Source organism: Macaca thibetana, chromosome 19, assembly GCF_024542745.1.
Source record: "Macaca thibetana thibetana isolate TM-01 chromosome 19, ASM2454274v1, whole genome shotgun sequence".
NCBI lineage: Eukaryota > Metazoa > Chordata > Mammalia > Primates > Cercopithecidae > Macaca > Macaca thibetana.
In genome coordinates this window covers 17,892,036-17,917,051 of record NC_065596.1, presented here as the reverse complement: position 1 = coordinate 17,917,051, position 25,016 = coordinate 17,892,036, and the positions used below count along the sequence as shown (strand labels likewise).

General features: G+C 51.5%; 4 protein-coding genes and 1 pseudogene across 9 annotated transcripts in view; 2 read left to right on the top strand and 3 right to left on the bottom strand.

The window, feature by feature from the left end:
- Nucleotides 1–3,767, top strand: part of ACSBG2 (acyl-CoA synthetase bubblegum family member 2) — a 46,743-nt gene extending 42,976 nt beyond the window's left edge. For all 4 annotated transcript variants that reach the window (XM_050770263.1, XM_050770266.1, XM_050770264.1 and 1 more), the window contains 2 exons: nt 1,161–1,269; nt 3,324–3,767. In XM_050770263.1, coding sequence (XP_050626220.1) covers nt 1,161–1,243 — 83 coding nt within the window. In that variant the 3' untranslated portion in view covers nt 1,244–1,269; nt 3,324–3,767. The remainder of the gene's footprint in view (nt 1–1,160; nt 1,270–3,323) is intronic.
- TRIP10 (thyroid hormone receptor interactor 10) overlaps nt 1–25,016 on the top strand; it is a 550,254-nt gene that overhangs the window by 1,512 nt on the left and 523,726 nt on the right. The window lies entirely within an intron of this gene.
- Nucleotides 19,911–21,919, bottom strand: LOC126942755 (uncharacterized; annotated as a pseudogene). Its single transcript, XR_007721607.1, has one exon. The product of XR_007721607.1 is annotated as an uncharacterized LOC126942755 (transcript).
- Nucleotides 19,911–21,923, bottom strand: LOC126942813 (formin-like protein 1). The gene has a single exon (XM_050770861.1). The coding sequence runs from the start codon at nt 20,665–20,667 to the stop codon at nt 20,089–20,091; it is 579 nt and encodes a 192-aa protein (XP_050626818.1). The 5' UTR covers nt 20,668–21,923; the 3' UTR covers nt 19,911–20,088.
- MLLT1 (MLLT1 super elongation complex subunit) overlaps nt 19,911–25,016 on the bottom strand; it is a 76,086-nt gene continuing 70,980 nt past the window's right edge. For both annotated transcript variants that reach the window (XM_050770385.1, XM_050770386.1), the window contains 4 exons: nt 23,462–23,561; nt 23,245–23,316; nt 22,872–22,943; nt 19,911–22,703 (listed from right to left, as the gene is read on the bottom strand). In XM_050770385.1, the coding sequence (XP_050626342.1) occupies nt 22,575–22,703; nt 22,872–22,943; nt 23,245–23,316; nt 23,462–23,561 (373 nt within the window). In that variant the 3' untranslated portion in view covers nt 19,911–22,574. The remainder of the gene's footprint in view (nt 22,704–22,871; nt 22,944–23,244; nt 23,317–23,461; nt 23,562–25,016) is intronic.

Genomic DNA, 25,016 nt, shown 5'->3' with positions numbered 1-25,016 from the left:
AGTATGGCTGATTTTAGTTTCTCCCCCTCCCTTCTTCTCTGATTAATATTATAAAGTTTTTAGGAATGGTTTCAGCCTTCCCTGACCATGCTGGCTTAAGTGGCTTGCCATTGTCCTTAATATTTCACCCTGTAGCTCACTGTCACCCCCATTATACCACCTTGTCTTCTTTAAAGCATCAGAACATGAAATTATTCTCTGTATGAGTCTTATTTTTGCCTCTCTTTCCCTATGAGGGAAGGGCTCACTCCAGAGTGGGGATACTGGATTCTACCAATGTACTTTCATTTGGGAGTTTGCTGTCAGTGCTTGGCTGTAATCTGACGGTGTGGATGGAAGAGTCAGAGCAAGCATGTGGCACTGAACAACCTGGGTTGAAATCCTGTCCCCTCTACACAGGGAAGTGACTTGTCCTACTGAGCCTTGTTTTTTGTTTGTTTTGAGACAGAGTCTCGCTCTGTTACCCAGGTTGGAGTACAATGGCATGATCACGACTTGCCGCTGCAGCCTTGAACTCCCAGGCTCAAGCAATCCTCCCACCTCAGCTTCCTGAGTAGCTGGGACGAGTGTGCTCCACCACGTGTGGCTATTTTCTTTTTATTTTGTAGAGATGGTGTTTTGCCGTGTTGTCCAGGCTGGTGGTCTTCTCAACTATAAGCTGAAAAACAGTCCTTGTGGGGTTGCTTGAGACACGCAGAGAGGTCATCAATGCCCCTGGTGACTCAGAGGCTTTCAACGAAAGTCCTGGGCTGAGGGAGCAGACAACTCCCAGTTTGAGTCTTGATTCTGCCATGCACTTGCTGGCTGACCTCAGAGGAACTGGTCCTCTCTATGTTCCAGTTTCCTCACCTGTAAAATGGGGATGGGGCATGGTTTGAGATGATGATATCCCTCCTCCATTGGGTACACAGTCCACCTCAGGCACAGAATGCAGCGTGCTCTTCACCTTCCACCTCACAGAATCCTCACCACAGCTGAAGGACCACATGGAAGTTTTATCATCCCCATACAGATGGCACAAGTTACACACCCTGAAAGTCAATGGCACAGCCAGCCACCCAGCCTAGCCCGAGGCATGGGACTCTGTTGCCTGGTCATGCATGGGTGTATGGAATTTTCTTTTATCTCCGTAACTCAATTGATTTCTCCTTTCTCAATAGGTCCAACGATGAAACTTAAGAGACATTTTGTAGCCCAGAAATACAAAAAACAAATTGATCTCATGTACCACCGACTGCTTTGATGGAGCTGCTGTCACCTGTTCTGATGGTGAGATTCAGTTGCTTGGCTTTGCTGGGCTATGCATTCAGAGTCCAAGAGAGGGCTCCACTGTGTGGCAGGCAGATCTGTGACTGGAATTGCAGAACACACAGACACAGACACACACAGTTGCAGTGGGTTCTGAGCAGCAGGCTTCAACTCATACCAGGGTCATGGTAGGGTATGTAAACTCCTTCAACTAGCCACCAATGATGTAAGCTGTGCTTCCCGCCTTTTCTATTTGTTTCTAGAAAGTAGGAGGCAATAAATCCCAAATGTCTCTTTGGGTCTTATTTGGAGAAGGCCTTTTGTCAGAAACTTTAGTGGAGAAAGTTCTACTTGCCAGGAATCCAAGGAATGAGGTGTGTTGGCCCATTACACAGATTAATAAGGGATGGAGGCTTGAACTTCCACTACCCACCATTTCTCCTCTCCTCTCCTCTCCCCAAGGCATGTGCAGAGGGAGCCTCCATGACACCATGAATCACTGATAGTTTTGTTTGTTTTCTTCACTAGATGCACAATGCAGGCAGAAAGTAGAATGCATCTTCAATTGTCCTATAGGCTGCCTGTAACCTTCTCCTGGGCAAATTGTTCTAATGCCACCAGCCAACCCATGTTTTAGTTTGCTGGGGCTACATAACAAAGTACCACAGACTGGAGGGCTTAAACAACATAAATGTATTGTCTCACAGATCTGCATGCTAAAACTGTGAGATTGAGAGGCTGATTGGCTTGGTTCCTTCTGAGGGCTGTGAGGGGAGGATCCATTCCAGACCTCTCTCCTTGGCTTGCTGATGGCTGTCTTCTCTCTGTGTCTTCACATCATCTTCCCTGTGGGTGTCTCTGTGTTCAAATTTCCCTTTTATAAGGACAGGTTAATAAGATTAGGGCTCACCCTAATGACCTCATTTTAACTTCTGTAATGATCCTGTTTCCAAAGAAGTTATATCCTGAGGTACTAAAGGTTAGGACTTCAACACGTGAACTGTGGAGGGGTACAACTCAGCCTGTGACTCATCACATCCATTGTCCTTTGTTCAGTGTTAACTGGTTTAACCCTTCTGCACCTTCATGTGTCGATGTCTTGTGGGTGGGCCCAGCAGTTCAACGTACCACATTCATAATTCTTCATCTTTCGTGAGATTTCCAATTTCACTTTCCAGTTGAATGAGAAACCATTGGACATTGATGCGGGAGTGAGAGATGGACCCTCTTATACCAGTGCTGTCCAATATGGCAGCCACTGGCCACAATGTGGCCTGTCCAAACCAAGATGTGCTGTAATACATAAAACACACACTGGGCTTCAAAAGCTCAGCACTATATATATATTTATAATATATATATTATACATATTATATATATATAAATAAAATATCAGTATTTTAAAATTTTGATTACATGTTGAGATGATATTCTGGAATACTGGGTTACATAAAATATTTATTATTAAAAGTACTTTTACCAGTTTTAAATTTTTATTTACTTTTTAGAGACAGGATCTTGCTCTGTTGCTCAGGCTAGAGTGCAGTGGTACATTCGTACCCAGTGTTTTAAATGTTTTTGTGGGGATAAGGTCTTTCTATGTTGCCCAGGTTGGTCGCAAACTCCAGGCCTCAAGCGACCCTCCTGCTTCAGCATCACAAAGTGCTGTGATTACAGGTGTGAGCCATTGTGCCTGGCCAAGTTCCTTTTTTAAAAATGTGGCTGCTAGGAGAAAGGCGTGAACCCGGGAGGTGGAGCTTGCAGTGAGCTGAGATTGCGTCACTGCACTCCAGCCTGAGAGACAGAGCGAGACTCTGTCTCAAAAAATATAAATAAGAATGTTTAAAAAGTGGCTGCTATATATTATTAAATTGCATAGGTGGCTCCAGTAATGTTTCTTTTGGATAGTGCCACTCTAAAGTTCATTGTGGGGAGATTTTGGGTGATGGCCAATTTATAAATGGATCAATTCACTGGGGAATATTTTCATCATATGGTGACTGTGGGATCTTGGAGACTGAATGCACATATTACGAGAATCCCCCAGTGATAACTTGTGTTTCTCCTCTTTGCAGCCTTCGGCAGGAAGACCTCATTGCAATAAGTGAAATGCTGCTCTGGGTAGAAGCTCTTCCTGCTGTTTTTAAGGAGCCACATTCCTCCTTGGTCAGTTTCTTGATTGTTCGTCTGTTGAAGAGGTGCTCCCTAGAAGAACCTGCCATATGTTTCAAAGCATGAAAATCATCGTAGATCTTTCTACGGACCTTCAAGTCATGACCCCAGGGAAGCCTTACTGGGAAGTCTACCAAGAGCTGCCTGATTTGGAAGAAAGATCTGAACTTGTGGGTTCCCATTTGATTTTTTTTTTCTCCTCAGGGGACTTAAAGAGACATTAGAAAGAAAAAGCCTTCACAGATTTGAAGAACTGGGCCACCAAATGAACTCACCTGCCTGAAAGCAACTGGGAAACCCTTCCAATAAGTTCTGATAATAAAGCACTTCAGGGCCCCATGTCTTGATTTTTGGCTTGACACAAATACTTCGTCCTTTATTTAGTGTGATGGGGAGGGACTTGGCCTCTGAAATCGGTTCTGGGTTCAGACTGTGACCAGCTGGGATTTCAACTGTCTGAGGCTCAGAGATTTTAAATCTGGAAAGTAGATCCCCATCTCGGAGGGTGGCCACGGAAGTTCATGGAGATGATGTACAGGGAATGCAGTGTCTGACTCCAGAAAGTCCTCGGTATGAGTTAATGGTTATCATCAACACAGTCAGTCTTGGTTAACTCAGGAGTCAAGGTATGACTCTTGACTAATTCCATCATTAGGGAGGAGTTTTGCTGTTGTGGTAAAATTCAATAAGAACAACTGAAAGAAGATAGTTTATTCCTCTCCCATCCAACAGTCCGTTATAAGCAGACCAGACCTGAAACGGCATATTCATAGTGTGTCCCTGAAATATTAGTAGGGAGAGTGGGAGAGGGAACATCTCCCAGGCTGGAGAGAAACAGCTTATCAGGAGCAACAAAACTCCCAGTGTCTCTTAAGGTTCTAGATACTGATCAGAGGCAGGCCAGAGACCCTTTTGAGTTCCATTTTTTAAATACACCAGAAATTTAAAATGGCATTCTCCTTGCAAAAAAAAAAAAAAATTAACGCAATGCAGATAAGGCTAATGTCAACTTTGAGTGCTGTATTAGGCCATTCTTGCACTGCTATAAAAGAAATACCTGAGATGGGGTCATTTATAAAGAAAAGAGGCTTAATTAATTAGCTCATGGTTCTACAGTCTTTACAGAAAGTATGGTGCTGGTGCCTGTTCAGCTTCTGGTGAAGCCTCAGGGAGCTCGCAATCATGGCAGAGGGCAAAAGGGGAGCAGGCATGTCTCATGGCGAAAGCAGGAGCAAGCCAGAGGGAGTGCCACACATTTTTAAATGACCACATCTTTCCAGAACGCACTATCGTGAAGACAGCCCCAAGCCATGAGGGATCTGGCCCCCGCCGTGACCCAAACACCTCCACCAGGCCCCACCTCCAGCACTGGGGATTACAGTGCAACATGAGATTTGGGCAGGGACAAATATCCAAACCACATCAATGGCCCTCCTCAACTATTTGGTGGGCTTTTACTTTTTAATAAGTTAGTACAGTTGGTCCTCATTATTTGCCGATTCCGTATTTGCAAATTCGCCTCACCGCTAAAATTTGCTTGTAAACTCCAAATCAATATTTATGGCACTTTAGAAGTCATTCCAGGACATACACAGGAGTGAAAAATTTGAGTGGCCGACTGTACATTCCCATCTGAGGTTGAACAAGGCGATGCTCTGGCCTCGTTTCAGCTGTCACACTGTAAACAGTACCCTTTCTGAGGTATATCTCACGCCACATTTTCTGCATTTTCATGTTTCTGTTAGTAAACTTTTTTGAGTTTTTTTAAAAATAGAGCCAGGGCCTCAGTCTGTCACCCAGGCTGGAGTGCACCGGTGTGATCTCAGCTCACTGTAACTTCAAATTCCTGGGCTCGAGGGATCCTCTCCTGTCTTGGCCTCCTAAAGCACTGGGGTTACAGGTATGAGCCACTGAAATCAGCCAAACCCTTCTGATTTTATCCATGACTATACTGTACAATTTTGGGTCAATATAATTCTGTTTTATAGCTTGTTTCTACTGTCCATGTGATCTCCCCACTTTTAGGTTTTCTAGGTAGTTAATGTTGGTATATGGAAAAGCTGTTGATTTTTGTATGTTAATATTATATTTAGACACCCCACTGCTAACCTATTTCTCAAAATGTGTAAGCTTTTTACAGAGATGTGCATATCTTTTGCAAATATTTTTTCACTTCCTTTTCAATGTTGATTCCTCCTCAAGGAAATACAAATGGTTGATTATGTCAAGTGAGGGAAGCTCAAATACAGGAGAGGAATGTATGTGTTTTCTATAATGATTCTCACCCTGGTCTCACTGTTCTCTTAATGTTCTCTCAATGTTTTTTGAGAAACGACAAGAATCTGCTATCGTCAGGAAGGCTTTTAAAATTTAACTGTGGTAAAATATACGTAACATAAAATGTGTCGTTTTAACCCTTTGTTATTACACAGTTCAGTGGCATTAAGCACATTCACATCGTAGTACAACCATCAACACGACACATTTCTAGAAGTTGCATCTTTTCAAACAGAAACTTTGGATCCATCAAACAATTCCCCGTTTCCCCTTCCCCTGAAAGCTATCATTCTACTTTTTGTCTCTTGAATTTTACTACTTTAAGCACCTTAAAAGTAAAATTGTAGGCTGGGTGCGGTGGTTCATGCCTGTAATCCCAGCACTCTGGGAGGCCGAGGAGGGTGGATCACGAGGTCAGGAGTTCGAGACCAGCCTGGCCAATATGGTGAAACCCTGTCTCTACTAAAAATACAAAAATTAGCCGGACGTGGTGGCGTGCGCCTGTAGTCCCAGCTGCTCAGGAGGCTGAGGCAGAAGAATCACTTGAACCCAGGAGGCGGAGGTTGCAGTGAGCTGAGATCATGCTACTGCACTCTGGCCTGGGTGACAGAGCGAGACTCTATCTCAAAAAAAAAAAAAAAAGAGGGGGTATTGTAAGAATATTTGCCATTTTCTGGCTGGCTTATTTAACTGAGGATAATGCCTTTAAGGGTCATCCTTTTAAAAAGTTTTTTCAATTTTTTAACAATTTTTTAAAAATAGAGACAGGGTCTCCCTATGTTGCCCAGGTTTGTCTTGAACTCCTGGCCTCAACTGATCCTCCCATCTCGGCCCCTCAAAGTGTTGGGATTACAGGTGTGAGCCACCATACCTGGTCTCATCCATGTTTAGCACGTGTTAAAATTTCTTTTTTCAGGCTGAGTAATATTTCATCATGTATGTATACACGTGTGTGTGTACACATATATACGTGGATAAATTTAATTTATCCGTTCATCCATCAATAGACCCTTGGGTTACTTTCCCCTTTAGGCTCTTGTGAATCATACTGCTGTGTATATGGGTCCATGGCATGGTTCAGGGTCCATGGCAGAAACACATTCAGTGCCCAGAAAAGAAACCATGGGTGTATAAATACCTCTTCACACCCCTGCTTTCAATTATGCTTGGTGGGTAAATGAATTCATAAAACCCCAGGCACAGCGACTCAAAGTCCTTCTCTAACTCAGCCTTCCGGGAGCCCAGGGCTCTGTTTCCTTGACCTCCATGATGCCCGCACCTTATTTACCTCCTCCATCTCACCACTCTTCTTCCAGTTCCCTTGTGAACTGTCTCACTCAAAGCCAACTGTGTGGAGCAGGACTCTGGAGTCCCTCCCGCTGCCAGACTTGCCCCTGGCTCTTCCCTGGGGACTGTCACCTTGCAGACCACTGGCCTGTCAGAGCAGTGAAGGGCCTTCTTGGGTAGACCCTCCCTGCCCTCTAAAACTGGTCTCTACAAAGAGGCAATAGGTCATGTCTCCATCGTGGCTGTGGGCCACGGGATCCACAGTGATGTCACCAGGTTGGCCATGGACAGGAACATTCTGGATGTCTGGTCTAGAGACCACTGTCCCCCTGTGGCTAGAATCCCTGTGGCTAGAACAGGGGGAGTGACCAAGAAGATAAAAAGGTAGAGTCCAGAGGCGGGCATATAGTGGCTCACGCCTGTAATCCCAGCACTTTGGGAGGCCGAGGCGGGTGGTTCACAAGGTCAGGAGGTTGAGACCATCCTGGCTAACATGGTGAAACTCTGTCTCTACTAAAAACACAAAAAATTAGCCGGGCATGGTGGCGGGGGCCTGTAGTCCCAGCTACTGGGGAGGCTGAGGCAGGAGAATGGCGTGAACCCAGGAGGCAGAGCTTGCAGTGAGCCGAGATTGCGCTACTGTACTCCAGCCTGGACCACAGCGAGAGACTCTGTCTCAAAAAAAAAAAAAAGGTAGAGCCCAGAGTGGGCACTGCCTTCCCAATGACAGAGGGGCATGAAAATATGTTGTGGACACGAGGGAGGGACTGGGAGCCCACATATGTCAGCTCCCCCTGGGGATGAACTAGGCTGCACACCAGGTGGGGAATGGGTGTGGTAGATTCATTTCCTTCCTTCCATGCTCCTTCTTCTCTTCACGCCGGCCGCCAACCGCCTTCATCACGTTTTTCCCTTTTTTTATTTTTTTTTTGGAGACAGAGTCTCCCTCAGTTCCCCAGGCTGGAATGCAGAGGTGCGATCTCAGTTCACTGCAACCTCCACCTCCCAGGTTCAAATGATTCTTTTGCCTCAGCCTCCCGAGTAGCTGGGATTACAGGTACCCGATACCATGCCTGGCTAATTTTTGCATTTTTAGTACAGATGGGGTTTCACCATGTTGGCCAAGCCTCAAGTGATCTGCCCACCTTGGCCTCCCAAAGTGCTGGGATTACAGGCATGAGCCACTGCACCCAGCCTGTTACCTCTTTATTTATTTATTTATTTTATTTTTTTTAATGAGACGGAGTCTCATTATGTCACCCAGGCTGGAGTACAGTAATGTGATCTCAGCTCACTGCAACCTCCACTTCCTGGGTTCAAGAAATTCTCCTGCCTCAGCGTCCCGAGTAGGTGGGACTGCAGGTGTGCACCACCACGCCCGGCTAATTTTTGTATTTTTTTTTTTTTTTTTTTGAGACGGAGTCTTGCTCTGTAGCCCAGGCTGGAGTGCAGTGGCCGGATCTCAGCTCACTGCAAGCTCCGCCTCCCGGGTTCACGCCATTCTCCGGCCTCAGCCTCCCGAGTAGCTGGGACTACAGGCGCTGCCACCTCGCCCGGCTATTTTTTGTATTTCTTAGTAGAGACGGGGTTTCACCGTGTTAGCCAGGATGGTCTCGATCTCCTGACCTCGTGATCCGCCCATCTCGGCCTCCCAAAGTGCTGGGATTACAGGCTTGAGCCACCGCGCCCGGCCTAATTTTTGTATTTTTTAGTAGACACGGGATTTCACCATATTGAACAAGCTGGCCTCAAACTCCTGACCTCGTGATCCGCCCGCCTCGGCCTCCCAAAGTGCTGGAATTACAGGCTTGAGCTCCGGGCCCGGCCGCTTGTTACCTCTTTTAAGATGCTTCTCCCTCCTTCCTTTGCCTGGTCAGTGTCTACCCACTGTTCAGAGAAGCCTTCCCTGGTCACCCCCATGACTCGGTGGGAATCCTGTGCCTCCCTGTTGGACACTCCCACCCCCGCTGCCCGCTGTAGTTTCGTTTGAAGATCTGTCTGCCCAAGCCCAGCAAACTAGATGCCCCACACAAGAAGAAGAAAAACAAAGATACTTTGGAGACCATGTTTTCGGACAGATTCAGAGTCCATGACAGAAAGGCACTCAACACCCAGGAAAGAAAAACAGAGGTCGGGGTTCCTTGGCTCCTGGGTGAGGCTAGTGGGGTTCCCAAAGAAGCCAGTTTGAGATTGGGGGATCTAGAGCTTCAGGGCTGGCCAAGAGCAGTTCAGCCAGTGTCAGGATCCTTTAGGGTTCAATCTGTCTCTTCAGAAGTCGCCTGATGGGATAGGGGCATGGAAAGCACCGCCACAGGGTGCCAGGTTGGGTGTATGGGGGCTTGGGGGGTGCAGGTGGTTAGTTGTCAGAAGGGTCCAGTCCCTGGGGAGGATACGGCGCCCGGCAGGGACAGTGTGGGCCTGCAGCTGACCTGTCTGCTTGCTGGTGGGTTTCCTGCTGAACTCCTCTCTCTGGGTCAGTGCGTCTTACTGTCCACCTGTCCCTGCATCCCCTTCTGTGCCTCGCTGGTCATCTCTTTCTCCCTTGGCAATCCACTTCATACCTCACGCCCCCTCTGTCTGCCATCTCTCAGTGCCACGCCCCCGCCCGTGCCCCCATCTCTCCCTGGTTTTGCCCCTGACACCCCACCTGCTCGCCTCTCTCTAGGTCCACTGGGGGTCTCCGGACGCCGCTGACCCGCCTGTCCGCAGGCTGAGCTACTTGGACCACGGAGCGCGACGAGGAGGCGCGACTGCGGCTCAGCAAGGACTAGGTTAGCAACGAGACACTCCTCACCGTGCACGACATGGTCGCAAGCACGGCCATCAAGTACGCCAACAACATCGCGCCCGGCTCCAACTACAGAGACAGCTGCCACCTGCTCACCTACTTCGAGTACCACGAGCAGTGTCCGTGGGTCGCCAAGTCTTTCTTCGAAGTACCGCCAGGCGGCCCGCGCCTGCGCGCCTCTCTCGCCCCTCCTGCGCCTGCGCGCCTCTTCTACACCCACCCTCCTGCGCCTGCGCGCCACTTACTTCACCTCCTGCACCAGCGCACCGCTCCAGGGCCTTTCTTCCCCCGCCCCTCCCCACCTCCTGCGCCTGCGCGTCTTTCCTGCCCTCTGGTACGCCTGCGCACCGCTCCGGCCCACCCGCTTCTGCGCCTGCGCGCTGCTGCAGGGCCGTCCTCCCCCAGCCCCCCGCCTCCTGCGCCTGCGCGCCACTCCTTCCCTCCTGCGCCTGCGCGGTGTTACTCTCCCGTAACTGCCTCTTGTCTTACCCGCATGTTTGTTTGAATGGATTCCCTGAGGCTGCCTGAGAGCCAGAGATGAAAAGCTGCAGCCTTAGGGGGCCCGGTTCGGATCCCAGAGCAGCCATTAGCTACGTTTCTCTTGCACGAATTACTTTGCCTTTGTGCCTCTGTTTCCCCATATGAAGAGTTTACATATACATGTATATGTAAAGGCCAGGCGCGGTGGCTCACGCCTGTAATCCCAACACTTTGGGAGCCCGAGGCAGGCGGATCACTTGAGGTCAGGAGTTTGAGACCAGCCTGGCCAACATGGTGAAGCCCTGTCTCTACTAAAAATACAAAAATTAGCCAGGCATGGAGGTGCATGCCTGTAATCCCAGCTACTCGGGAGGCTGGAGGCAGGAGAATCACTCAAACCCGGGAGGCAGAGACAGTGAGCCGAGATGGTGCTACTGCACTCCCGCCTAGGCAACAACAGAGCGAGACTCTGTCTCAAAAAAAGAGAAGAAAAGTCATTCCAATACCCATAATAAACTGGATCTTCAAGTAAAAATACTGTTAAAAATTTAAAAATTAAACATAAAAATATGTATAATTAGATATATACATTTAAAATATAGTTGTTATAAATGCACAGTATATAAAACATCTGTTTATGGATAAATTTTATGTGTGCTATACTTTTATGTTAAACTTAATATAAAATATGTTCATTTATATTAGCATTTTGTATGTAAATATACAAAATATAACAGCAGCTAGCTCACAGCTTTGCTGCATGGATTCAGTGAGTTTACACACATTCAATAGCTCTGGCACACACAAAGCATTGCACCAGCATTCACTATTTATTATTTTTATGGTTCTTTTTCGTTTTTGTTTTTGAGACAGAGTCTCGCACTGTCGCCCAGGCTGGAATGCAGTGGTGCGATCTTGGCTCACTGCAACCTCCGCCTTCCGGGTTCAAGCAATTCTCCTGCCTCAGTCTCCCGAGTAGCTGGGATTACAGGTGCCTGCCACCACATCCAGCTAATTTTTTGTATTTTTAGCAGAGACAGGGGTTTCACCATGTGGGCCAGGCTGGTCTCAAACTCCTGACCTCAAGATTCGCCCACCTTGGCCTCCCAAAGTGCTGGGATTACAGACGTGAGACACCATGCCCGGCCATTTTTACGGTTTTTATTGTGTCTCTTCTCCAGTGGCACGTCCTCAGCGAGATCTTTCCTTGCTCCCCTGGTTCCCCAGACCTACCCCCTTCCCCCTCTCTGTGACAGTGCCTTTAAAAGTTGTCTGCCCAGGGCCAGGCACGGTGGCTCACGCCTGTAATCCCAGCATTCTGGGAGGTTGAGATGGGCGGATCACTTGAGGTCCGGAGTTTGAGACCAACCTGGGCAACATGGTGAAACTCTGTCTCTACTAAACATACAAAACAATTAGCCAGGCATGGTGGCACACCTGTAATCCCAGCTACTTGGGAGGTAGAGGTTGTAGTGAGCCAAGATCATGCCACTGCACTCCAGCCTGGGCGACAGAGCAAGACTCTGTCTCAAAGAAAAAAAAAAAAAAATCTTCCCAGTTTTTATCATCATGGCTACAAGCTACCATGGCCGTTTGTTTATTTGGTCATTTCCCTGAGGGCGAGCGGCCGGATTGCCTTGTTGTTGTACCAGCGCCAACCCTCTGATGTTTGTTGAATGAATGAACACCCATTTCTCAGATTAGGAAACGGGATAAGAGACCTCCTGTGACTTGTTCAGTCCATGTAATAAACAACTAAATTATGCAATAGGTAGACAGAGGTCAGTAATTCAGAGGAATCCAAAGCATGTAAAGGAGAAAACTGCTGAGGTGGGGGCAGAATTTAAAAATATGGCAGCTAGCCAGGTGCGGTGTCTCACCCCTGTAATCCCAGCACTTTGGGAGGCTGAGGAGGGCAGATCACTTGAGGTCAGGAGTTCGAGACCAGCCTGGCCAATATGGTGAAACCCTGTCTCTACTAAAAAATACAGAATTAGCTGGGTATGGTGGTGCACACCTGTAATCCCAGCTACTTGGGAGGCTGAGGCAGGAGAATCGCTTGAACCTAGGAGCCGGAAGTTGCAGTGAGCTGAGATCATGCCACTGCACTCCATCCCGGGCAACACAGTGAGACTCTGTCTCAAAAAAAAAAAAAAAAAAAAAAGGAAAAAAGAAAAGAAAAACATGGCTAAGGAGAACCTCACTGTGAGAAAGAGATATTTCAACAAAGACTTCAATGAAGAGGAAAGATCTAGGGGACGGTGTTCCAGGTCAAGGGGAGTTTGTGCAAAGGCCCTGAGGCAGGACAGTGCATGCTGTGTTGAAGGAATAGGGAGGAGGCCCGTGTGGCTGGAGCAGAGTGAGGGAGGGAGGGGGTGGGGAAGGTCGAGAAGTGCCTGGTGGGCCTTGGGGAGAATGTGGCTTTTACCTGAGGGGAGGGGGACTGGGAGCCATGGAGGCAGAGGAGGGATGTACCCTGAACTCAGGTGCTCTCTGGCTACTGTGGGGAGGACAGACTGAGTAGAAAGAGACCAGCTGAGATTGAGATGCTGATAGTTTGGACCAAGGTGTAGCAGGGGAGAGGGTGAGAAGCGTTCGGATTCTGAAAGCAGAGACCACAGAATTTCTCGGTGTCTCAGCAGAACCCACTGAGAATGACCAAAGTTTCTGGTCGGTGCCACTTGAAGGATGGAGCTGCTGTTGTTTGAGATTATGGAAGGTTGGAGTGGAGGGAGGAGGTTTAGGGACAAGGGCTATTAGTAATATCCCTCCCCTAGCTGGGCTCCCCTAGCCGGGTTTGAGATGTGTGTTAGACGAGGAAATGAGGGGTGGGCAGCTGTATCCAAGAGTCTGCAGTGGCGGGGAGGGGCCCCACCTGGATCCGATGGGCTCACCTGAGTGAATGGAACCAAGAGAGTTACACCATCTTAAATTATCAGGTGGACACTTATGTCAGCACAGATAATCTCAGTGCACAGGCAGAGCTTGAGCTACCAGGGTGTTCACCTCAACATTTTACCTAATAAAAGTGAAACCAGGCTGGGCGTGGTGGCTCATACCAGCTTGGACGACATAGTGAGACCGCCATCTCTAAAAAATATGAAAATTATGGTGGCATGGTGGTGCACATGGAGTCCTAGCTACTCAGAAGGCTGAGGTGGGAGGATCGCTTGAGCCAAGGAGGTGGAGGCTGCTGTGAGCCATGGAGGCACCACTGCACTCCAGCCCTGGGTGACAGAGCAAGACCCTGTCTCTTTTATTTATTTATTTGTTTATTTTTGAGACGGAGTCTCGCTCTGTCACCCAGGCTGGAGTGCAGTGGCGCGACCTCGGTTCACTGCAAGCTCTGCCTCCCGGGTTCACGCCATTCTCCTGCCTCAGCCTACCGAGTAGCTGGGACTACAGGCGCCCACCACCGCGCCCGGCTCATATTTTGTATTTTTTGTAGAGACGGGGTTTCACCGTGTTAGCCAGGATGGTCTCAATCTCCTGACCTCATGATCCGTCCCAAAGTGCTGGGATTACAGGCGTGAGCCACCGCACCTGGCCAAGACCCTGTCTCATTAAAAAAAAGAAAGAAAGAAAGAAAAAAAAAAAAGTGGAACCAACAACAAAAAACCCAGCAGCCAGAGCCTACGTATCAGCCAATAAGGGGGATGATTAAATCATGACATCTCTATACTACACGACATTATGGAAGTGTTAGATTTGATATTGCAGAGAAATATTTAAAGACTGGGGGAAACAGTCAAGATGAATGGTTTTGTGAACAAAGGCAGGTACGTATGTGTAGTATTGCCCTGGCTCTGTGAAGTATGCGTGCTTAAAAATGTCAGGAAGGTAATTTGTTTGCAGTTCTTTTTTCCAGGATTTCTCAATCTCCGGGCCGTTGTCCTCAGGGGCCGGATCATTCTTTGTGGTGGAGAATGTCCTGTGAGTATCTCGTCTCTATCAAAGCCAGTGGCGCTTCATTCCCGGAGCTATGACAACCCCTAATGTCTCCAAGTATTACCACAAGTCCCCGGAGGAACAGAATCGCCCCCTGGCTGAGAGCCCCAGTTCTAGATGAATGTGTGGTTGCTTGTCATGGGGGGCATGCGTTATTTTATCAGAGAAAACAACAACAACAACAACAAACAAAACAAAACAAAACAAAACAAAAAAAACAGAAGAAACAGGACAAGCGAGGTGGTTGTAATCCCAGTGCTTTGGGAGGCCAAGGCGAGTGGATCGCCTGAACCCAGGAGTACAAGACCAGCCTGGGTGACATAGTGAGATCCTGTCTCTACAAAAAATTAAAAATTAAAAAATTACCCAGGTGTGGTGGCGTACACCTGTAGTCCCAGCTACTTAGGGGACTGAGGCGGGAGGATGGCTGGGGCTGGGGGAGGTCGAGGCTGCAGTGAGCCATGATTGCGCTATTGCATTCCAGCCTGGGCAAGAGAGCAAGATGTTGTTTCAGAAAAAAAGAAAAAAAAAAGAAGAAGAAGAAAGAAGAAACAGGCAACAGAGAAAAGGGAGCCAAAGGTTCTCAGCCTGAGGCTCCCGGGCAGGTGGGAGGGGATGGCTGAGCCTCCTAGTGCCTCACAAGGACCTCCTCCCCTAGCTGGGCCTGGAGCGCTTCCACGGCGTGGGGATCATGGGTCTCAACTCAGAAGAGTGGGTCATCACCGGTATTGGTGCCATCATGGCAGGGTAAAGGGCACATGGCCCCTCCCTGGAGCGTTTTGGGGGCAGGAACCCAGCAGCCCACCTTCTATGGGGTCCCGAGGAACAGTCCTCAGGACAGGGAGCTGACAAGGGCTCCCACTTAAGTCTATGCTTAGTGGGATTTTTCAACGGCCCAGTCCTGTGCATGCCCAGCTCACCCTTCCAGACATTCTCCACCTAGTGAACTCATATACATCCTGTGAAGCCCCACTCTCATATCCCCTCTCCTAGAAAGCCCTCCCCACTTCTCAAGGCTCTCCAGCACTGAGCCCTCTCTCCACCCATCCAGGACACTGGGGAACCCCTTGAGAGCAAGGTCCAAGCCTGGGCTGTCCCTGAATTCCACCTCCCAACAGGGTATGTTGTGTCAGGTGCTGGGGACTCCCAGGAACCTTGCACTCACCCAGCAGCGAGTAGCTGGGATTACAGGAATGCGCCACCACACCCGGCTAATTTTTTTGCCTTTTTAGTAGAGACAGGGTGTCACCATATCATCCAGGCTGGTCTCGAACTCCTGGCCTCAAGAGATCCACCCGCCTCGGCCTCCCAAACTGCTGGGATTACAGGCATGAGCCACCGTGCTTGGCTATCAATTTTAAATAATAATTAATATGCTAAGAGCTCTAATGGAAAAAGCTGACAGAACCTACAACAAGGGGGTTCTCGTAAGCAGAGAGATGGAAACTCTAAGAAATCAAAAGGAAATGGTCATCAAAAACACTGACATAAAGCAAGCATGCTTCCAATGGGCTCGGCAGGGGACTGAAGCCGGCCGAGGAAATCATCAGTGAGCCTGAAGCCGGGTCAATAGAAACATCCGTCGCCGAAAATCTTAAGAGAAAAAAAGAGGCCAGGCACAGTGGCTCATGCCTATAGTCCCAGCACTTTAGGAGGCTGAGGTGGGAGGACTGCCTGAACCCAGACGCTCAAGGCCAGCCTGAGAAACTTAGCAAGACCCTGTCTCTATTTAAAGGAAAAAAAAAAAAAAAAGAAAATTGAGAAGAAAAAAGAAAAGACAAAAACACAACAAAATGGACAAATGTAAAAGAACCGCGGGACAATACAAAAACCGTAACATACACATAATGAGGGTTGGTTACAGATCTGAAGCTGAGGCCGGCGGATCACCTGAGGTCAGGAGTTTGAGACCAGCCTGGCCAACATGGTGAAACCCTGTCTCTACCAAAAATACAAAAATAGCCAGGCATGGTGGCAGACACTTGTAATCCCAGCTACTTGGAAGGCTGGAGGCAAGAGAATCACTTGAACCTGGGAGGCGGAGGAGGCAGTGAGCCGAGCCGGCACGACTGCACTCCAGCCTGGGCAACAAGAGTGAAACTCCATGTCAAAAAAGAGAAAAAGAAAAAAAAAGAAAAAACATTGCTGAGAATTCTCCAGGAACTCACCAAGTGCCAACAAGGAGACATTTTAAAAAAAAGTAAGGCCAGGTGCAGTGGCTTACTCCCGTCATCCCAGCACTTTGGGAGGCCAAGGTGGGAGGATCTCTTGAGCCCAGAAGTTCAACATCAGCCTGGGCAACATAGCGAGACCTCGTCTTTACAAAAATAATAAAAAAAAAAAAAATTAGCTGGGCCTGATGGCACGTCCTTGTGGCCCCGACTACTCAGGAAGCCAAAGTGGGAGGATTCCTTGAGCCTGGGAGGGTGAGGCTCCAGTGGGCCGTGATAGCGCCACCCCACTCCAGCCTGGGTGACAGAGTAAGACTCCATCTAAAACAAAAACAAAAACAAATTAAAATTAAAATTAAAACTTCAGAACAACAGATAAAAATATTCTGAAACACAAGCTGATTCATTTATATGAAGAAAAAAGCATCCAAGAATATCTGGGGAAATTCTGAAGCAGAATTATAAAGGGAAACTACCACTACCAGACTTTTTTTTGTTTGTTTTTTTTTTGAGACGGAGTTTCGCTCTTCTTGCCAGGCTGGAGTGCAATGGCGCGATCTGGGCTCAACGCAACCTCCACCTCCCGGGTTCAAGCGATTCTCCTACCTCAGCCTCATGAGTAGCTGGGATTACAAGCATGCGCCACCACGCCCAGTAATTTTGTATTTTTAGTAGAGACGGGGTTTCTCCATGTTGGTCAGGCCGGTCTCGAACTCCCGACCTCAGGTGATCCACCCACCTCGGCCTCCCAAAGTGCTGGGATTACAGGCGTGAGCCACTGCATCCGGCCGCACTACCAGATATTAATTAGGTCACACAGTGGCAGACATGCAAAGGTGAGTACTGTGCATATGAGGGAAGCCAGGGAGAGACACAAACGTATGCAGGAATTGAAAAATACAACCAAAGATGGCATCTCAAATAAGTTAAGGAAAGACAGGTTATTCAATAAATGGGGTGGATCGCCTTGCATAGCTATTGGGGAAATACAGTTGGGGCCCTCCCTCATGGCTAAATAAATTCCAGATGCAACAAATTGAAATGTGAGAAAGAAAGAGGGAAGGGAGGCAGGAAAAGGGGGAAGAATTGAATTCTTAGGAGAAATCAAGGGAGAACCTAAAAGAAAAACATCCTAAACAATAACAGCCCAAAAGCCATTTCAAGGAAAACTTGATAACTTGATAATGGATCACTTGAGGTTAGGAGTTCGAGACCAACCTGGGTGAGAGTGAGACTCCATCTCAAAAAATAGTAATAATAAGTCAATAAATAAAAAAGAAAAAGAACGAGGCACGGTGGCTCACGCCTGTAATCCCAACACTTGGGAGGCCAAGGTGGGTGGATCATGAGGTCAGGAGTTCAAGACCAGCTGACCAAGATGGTGAAACCCCGTCTCTACCCAAAATACAAAAATTACCTGGACAAGGTGGCAGGCGCCTGTAATCCCAGCTACTCGGGAGGCTGAGGCAGGAGAATGGATTGAACCTGGGAGGCGGAAGTTGTGGTCAGCTGAGCTCGCATCGCTACACTCCAGCCTGGGTGACAATGTGAGACTCCATCTTAAAAAAATAAAAATAAATAAAAAAGAATCCTGGGCGAGTCGGCTTGCTGAGGCTGTTTCTTTTTCTGTAGACAGGGATGAAGCAGTGCCTGCCTCATGGAGTGCTTATGAAGAGTCCATGAGAGAACTCTTAGGGATTTTTTTTTTTTTGAGTTGGAGTTTCACTCTTGTTGCCCAGGCTGGAGTGCAGTGGTGAGATCTTGGCTCACTGCAAGCTCTGCTTCCCAGGTTCAAGCGATTTTTCTGCCTCAGCCTCCCGAGCAGCTGGGATTACAGGCGCCCGCCACCATGCCCAGCTAATTTTTTGTATTTTTAGTAGAGACAGGCTTCACCATGTTGGTCAGCCTGGTCTCAAACTCCTGACTTCAGGTGATCCACCCGCCTCAGCCTCCCAAAGTGCTGGGATTAGAGGTGTGAGCCACCTCTAGCCTTTTTTTTTTTTTTTTTTTTTTTGAGACAGGTTCTCTCCTGTCACCCAGGCTGGAGTGCAGTGGTGCAATCTTGGCTCACTGCAACCTCTGCCTCCCGGGTTCAAGCAATTCTTGTGATTCAGCCTCCCAAGTAGCTGGGACTACAGGTATGCACCACTACGTCAGGCTAACTTTTGTAATTTTAGTAGAGACAGGGTTTCGCCATGTTGCCCAGGCTGGTCTTGGACTCCTGGACTCAAATGATCCACCCGCCTCGGCCTCCCAAAGTGCTGGGATTATAGGTATGAGCCACCGTGCCTGGCCAGAAAGCCCTACCACATTTTTACACATCCGTAGTCCTTCCACTGCATCTTGGAGCGTCTGGGAACCCTGAAGGAACCACCATAGACCCTCTTTCACTCCATATTCCTACTTTAGGAGCTCAGACCCAAAACCATACCCCGAAGGCTCAAAAGAACCTTTCTCTGGTAAGGCACAGGGCAGGGAAAGCCACACTCTGATGCTGGGAATGGATTTTTTGGTTCCAGAGTAGAAAGGAGAAGACATGCTCCAGAGTCACCAGCGCTAAGCTGAGCCCAGCTGAGTCCCCAGCTGCTGCCTGCTGACAAAGGTGATCTCAGTCAGTGGCTGCCGCAGTGACTCTGCAATGTGGGCCGCTCAGGAATGGAACTCCTGCTCCTCTGGGTGGAGCTGGAGCTGGAGCACAGAGGACAGATCTGCTCAAATGGGGCCAGTGACAGCTTTGTCTCCTGGAGGTTCACTGAGCTCTGCCACACTGAGGCCAGAGAAAAACCCACCATAGGGAAACTGGGAGATGGCACGCTGGCTCCTGGAAAAAAATGTCTGCCTACCCCATCCATCCATCCATCCATCCATCCATCCATCCATCCATCCATCCATCCATCCATCCATCCATCCATCCATCCATCCATCCATCCATCCATCCCTCCATCCATCCATCTTTCCTTCCATCCACCCATTAATCCACCCATTGATCCATCCATCCATTCATCCTTTCATCCATCCTTCTTTCCATCCATCCACCCATCTGCGGTTCCTTCCTTCCCTCCCTCCTTCCTTTCCTCTCTCCTTCTTTCCTTCCTTTCTTTTCTCCTTCCTTCCTTCCTTCCATCCACCCATCAATCCATCCATCCTTCCATCCTTTCTTCCACCCACCCACCCATCCGTTCATCCGTGGTCCACCCAACCAATCATCCACTCATCCATCAAACCATCCGTCCATTCACCCATACACCTTATGAAACCAAGTTTTCTTCTCAACCCAAACCTTGCTGCCTGCTTCCAAGTAGAGAGCACAGCATCAGAAGCAGGATGCGAGCCAAATTCTCTGCCCTCTTGAATTGCTGGTGGCGTCGCCTCCAGCCTTGTTCACACTCCCCGCCCCCACCAGGCTTGGTCCCAACCCTCCTTCCCCTTCTTGGTCACTGATCTAGGGGCACCGGGACAGGCAGTCGGGGCAGGGGGCCCCAGGCTACCTCGCACGCCTGACCACTGACTCGACACAAGGAACACGGCAGATGCATGGGTCTGCTTTCCCATCTGACTTTATTTCACTTTTTTTTTCTATAAAACTCCTCCATAATTTCACAATTTAACAAAAGTTTAAAATCCAGGAAAGAAACAATCCTGTAACTCGTTACAAACACGATTCTCCTTATTCCTTTTATCCAGGAGTTGGTCTCGGGCCGATGAGTGTCCTAGTTCCTAGTGAGACACATTCTTTGTAAAAACCCTTATGGGCAAGAAAGGTATTCGATACCATTTGCTTTCCGGCGTCGGTTTACATTTTTGTTCAGGAGAGAGCAAAACACAGAGATTTGCACTGGGGGCAGGCGGCTTAACACGAAACACGTGGCAATCACAAAGTGCCGGGCCCCTTCCTATGGAAGTGTCCCCAGAGCCCTCGTGGGCCCAGCTGCCGGGCAGCTGGGGTGGGGTGGGAGAGCAGCTGGGGATGCTGCTTTTGGAGCCCATGCTGCCCGGCACGTCCATCGGGTGGTCACGGAGCCAGCCCTGGGCCCAGAGCAGCTCTGGAGGACAACGTGAGGCCTTCCGGCCAGAGGAGGTAACTGAGAACTGGGTTGGTGCTTCCGGAGGCCTTGGAAACCGCAGGAAGGGCCAGACGCCACCACTGAGAGCAGGCGGGGGAGCCCGGCCCTCCTCTGGCTGAGCGGAAGGCTGCTCGAGTCGCTGTGTGGATCCTGGGGGGGACTCTCGTGAAGGAGAAAGGCCAGCATCCTGGGCTGAGATTCCTGTCCGTGACCCCCGGCGGCCTCTGTGCATAGAGCACCCAGCAGCACAGGCCCCCGGTCAGCCCCCCTCAGGCCAGTTCCTTCAGTCCAATGTCTTAGTTTCCAGAGAAGAAAGGAAGTACCCCACGGTGGAGTATTGTTGGCCGACCTGGGAAGGGGAGAGGGGGCACAGGGGCCTGCCCTCTTCCTGATACCTGAAGGCAGTGGGGCCGGGAGAGAAACAGAGCAGATGGCGAGGAGTCCTGGAGGCTTCCTCGGAAGGTTCTTGGGCCTTTCCCCGAGGGTTCTGGGGAGTTTCCCCAGGACAGCTGGCACTGGGGGCAGCCTTGGAGGCAGGGGTCCTCACCAAGGAGTGTTCAGGTCTGCTGACAGAATCAGAGCAGGGACAAGATTGGGGACCTCAGAGAGGGACAGATGGAGCCCCCCAAGTCTGAGCTCATAGGCTGGGGAGGAGGAGACATCTAGGTGGGTTCGAGAGGGCGCGAGTCCACCTCCAGGCCCTCAGCCTTCTTTTCCTCCTAACTTGGTCAGGGCACAAGGACTTGAAAGGACTTGAAAGTCAGGGGCTTGGGAGGACTGGAGGCGCCTCGAGTCAAGGTCTGGGAAACGGAGGCTAACCAGGTAGGCCTCCAGCCCCTGGGACCCTCAGCCAAGGTGGGCTGGCTCCACAGGAGCGTCCTGGTCCTGGAAGAGTGGGCCGGGAAGGAGGACCGGCTTGGCCCGTGGAGAATCTCAGGCATACCAGGAGTGGGGCTGCAGGCACGGCACCAGCATGAATTGTGGCGGTGGAGGCCGGGGCGGGCCGGGCCACGACCAGAGAGAAAGGCAGCCTGGGAGGGCCAGCCCGGCCAACCCAGCGGGCCTGCCGACGGCCGAGCCCACGCTCAAGGGGCTGACCAGAGTCCAATGCGCCTCAGAAAACTCCATAAACTATCCCGTCTTATTTGGCAAAAGCTCATATTTTTTTTTTCAAAGTTTGAAGACTTGATGAATGAAAGAGAGGAAGAGGAGCCTATGGGAGGAGGCCGAGACCCGGGGCAGCCGATGCGAGTCTGTTCCCGGAGACTGTTGGCGCTAGTCTGAGTAGAGCCCGAGAGCGGAGTGGGGGCTCCCCGGCGCCCTGAGGACTCACTGCCCTTTGTAGTGTTGGCTGGCCCCCCGGGAGCCCCAGCAGGAGGCGGCGGCATCCTTGGAACGGCAAAGGGAGAATTCCTCCATGCGCCTGGAGAGGGCCGGCTGCCGTGCCTGGCTCGGCCTCCAGCCCCACACCACCGCGGACACATCTTAACCTACAAGCCCCACCGTACGCACCCCCCACCCACCCCACGTGCACTGCTGCCACAGAAACGCACATGGACACTGCTCTTAACCAGACAGTGCACACACATATATAATAGAGAGAACTATACAGCACGGACCCCAGCGCAGCGTGAGCCGGGGAGGAGCCGGCGCTAGGTCTACACGGAGGACGACGCAGACACACAGGCAGGGCCTTCTGAGGCCCAGGGTGGGCAGAGGGTGTGTTCTGAACCATTCAGGAGGCTGGAGACGCTCCCCAGCCTTCGGTCCGCTGCTCAGAAAGGCTGGGGCAGCCACGCCCTGCCGCACAGCCCGCCGAGGAGTGGGGCCTGGTCCCAAGGCTGGGCGAGGGGCCCCCGGCCCTGTCTCTGCCCAGAGCTGCCTTCAACACCAGCCGCTCTCTGAGGGGAGCCCGAGGGGCGGCTCGCGGGTGGCCCAGCCTGGCCCCAGGGCTCCTGGCGATGGAGCAGGGAGAGTGGGCAGGGAGCCGCCGAGGAAAGTGCAGCGGGCCGTGCGGGCGAGGACAGGGCTGTCGCTAAGGCAGTGCTGCGGGCAGGCGAGACGGGAGAGGAGGGCAGGCGGGGCCCGGCTGCAGCCTCCCAGGACCCCGGTGGTGGGGGCCCGGCACGCGGCCCAGGGTCATGTGGCCACGGCCTCCAGATAGCTCTGCAGTTTGCGCACGGTGGTCTCGTCCAGGGAGAAGAGGTCGAAGTCGAAGGTGGTGTTGGTGACGTTGAAGTGGCCGGTCTCCTCGATCAGATTCACAATCTGTAAGGTGGTGGCAGGTGGCCTCAGGGGCAGGAGGCCAAGGGTGGGGTTGCCCTGTTCCCCAAGAGAGGTATGGGGCTCCTGGGACAGCACTAGGGACCCCTGCAGCCCACACTCCTCACGGGCACCCAGACCTCAGCCAGGCAGGACCCTCGGTGGGGGCGATACCTGCTGCAGCACGTTGCGCTCCCGCAGCGCCATCAGCCTCCGGTGTAGCTCCACCAGCTCGTCCGTGTAGGCCTGGAGAGCGGGGCGGGTCTCAGCAGCGTGTGGGGGGCCCTGGGCCCTTCCTGCTCCCATGCCCAGCCCCACCCATGACCCAGTCCCAGTCCATCCCAGCACAGGACAGAGGTAGCCACATTCACCCCAAGGAAGGCCCAAGGCTGCAGGGGCAGTCCCTTAGCTCCAAGGCCTTGCCGGGAGGGGAGGAAGGACTGTCTCTGCTCCCGCCAAGGAACAGTCTGACTGTGGGGTGTTCAGGGGTTCTGGGGTCCTCCACTGGCTGCAACTCCCACCACCCGCCCCTCCTGAGCACCCCCACCTTGTCGTAGGTGCCCTTCTTGAGGATCTTCTCGGGCTTGCTGCAGGACTCAGGGCTCCTCCGGCCTGACACCTGCAGGGAAGCCAGGTCTCCACTGAGCTGCGGCCCACACCAGCCCCAGCCCCGAAGGCCCCGCAAACCCTCCTAGGACAGCCAGGCCGAGGGCTAAGCCCGGCCTCCTGTGCACCCCCTGCCTGCCTGTGGGCCCCGGGCTCACCTTGCTGTTGGGCGGGGGTGGCTTCTGGGGGGGTGGGGGCTCGCGGCTGGGCAGGGAGGAGTCAGCGCTGTTGTCACTCTCGCTGTCGCTGAAGCTCAACCTGAACCGACACACGGGCGCATCAGGCCCCTGACGCCCCCACCAACCCCAGCCCGCCCCCAGGCTCAAGCCCCTGTCCCCGCACAGAGTCAGCACCTGAGCCCACACACCCCCGACAGCTCCATTCAGCTCTGAGCAGGAACCTCAACTTAAAAAAAAAATACTGTGTGTGTGGCCACCAAAAGGAAAGAACCCCAAGAAAACTAGGCCACCCAGAGGCCCTTTGGGGGCTGCCCGAGCCGGCCCGGGATACCCGGGGCACAAAGTCCCCCAGCCAGATGGGGCTTGCTGGGCTGTGGTCCTCTGACTTGGTTCTGTGGCTTTAACAAGGGGAGGAGGAGCTGCCTGCTGAAAAACCCCGAGCTTCTCCCAGCACTGCCCTGGGGCTTCCATGGCCGCCTGCCCCTCTGATGCTCCCGCGGCCGCCTGACCAGCTGATGCTCCCGCGGCCGCCCGCCCCTCTGATGCTCCCGAGGCTGCCTGACCCTGGTGTGCTCTGGACGGCAGGCCTCCATCAGCTACATCAGCCCCCTGACCCTAGAGGGTGTGGTCCTAAACACAAGTATCTGGTGGTGGGGAGAGGCCCAAGCTCTCAACCTCCCCCACCCTGGGGAGCTCTGCCTCAGTTTCGCCATCTGTGAAAGGAGGCTGCCATGACCACACACACAGCCTGGGCCCATTTTTCTCTCACTGTGCGTGCCTGGGGTCCCGCTCTGCCAGGGATATTTTGGGCTTGATCCAGCGAGAGGGGCCCCTGACAACTATCACTTCATAACACGTTTAGAACACAGCAAACCCCAGGCCTCCCGGTGAACAAGGTGAAAGAAGCGCCTCGAGCACACTGGACTCCCCGCTGGGCAGCACAGCCACTGCCCCCGTTCCTGGCCTGCTCCTGCCCCGGCGCAGGCTCCGTCCATCTCTTAAACTTGCCCCTCAGTGGCCTCAGGCTGGGGCCACTCTCTGCAACTGCCTCCCGACTCTGGCGGCTCCAGGTCTGGCTCACGTTGCCCAGGCGACGCCCCTGCCTGCGCTCCCGCCGGCCTCTGCCGCGCATCCCACAGGTGACTGGGATGACGGCTGGGAACCGCTGCAGACTGGGCTTCCCAGGCAGCAGACCAGGGTGTGCGGAAGCTCCGATGGTGCGGCCTGTGCGCTCCCTGCCCCAACAACGCGGGGACAAGGCCGGCAAGCCCTCACCCAGGGCCCACACAAACACACAAACATTCCAGGAGGAATCAAAACACACCTCGCGTGAGGCTCGGTCCCTGTGCCGTGCCTGCCGGCCCCTTTAGAACCAGACCCTATGTCAGCCTCTCTGCGCTCACGGCTCTTGGCGTAAGCAGAATCCACCCTGAATGTCACTGAACGAGGCGGGAGCCTCCAGGTCCTGTCCTGGGGACGCCACAGCCCTCCTCGTGTCTAGAGGCTAAGTCCCTGTCAGAGTCGTGGGCCTGGA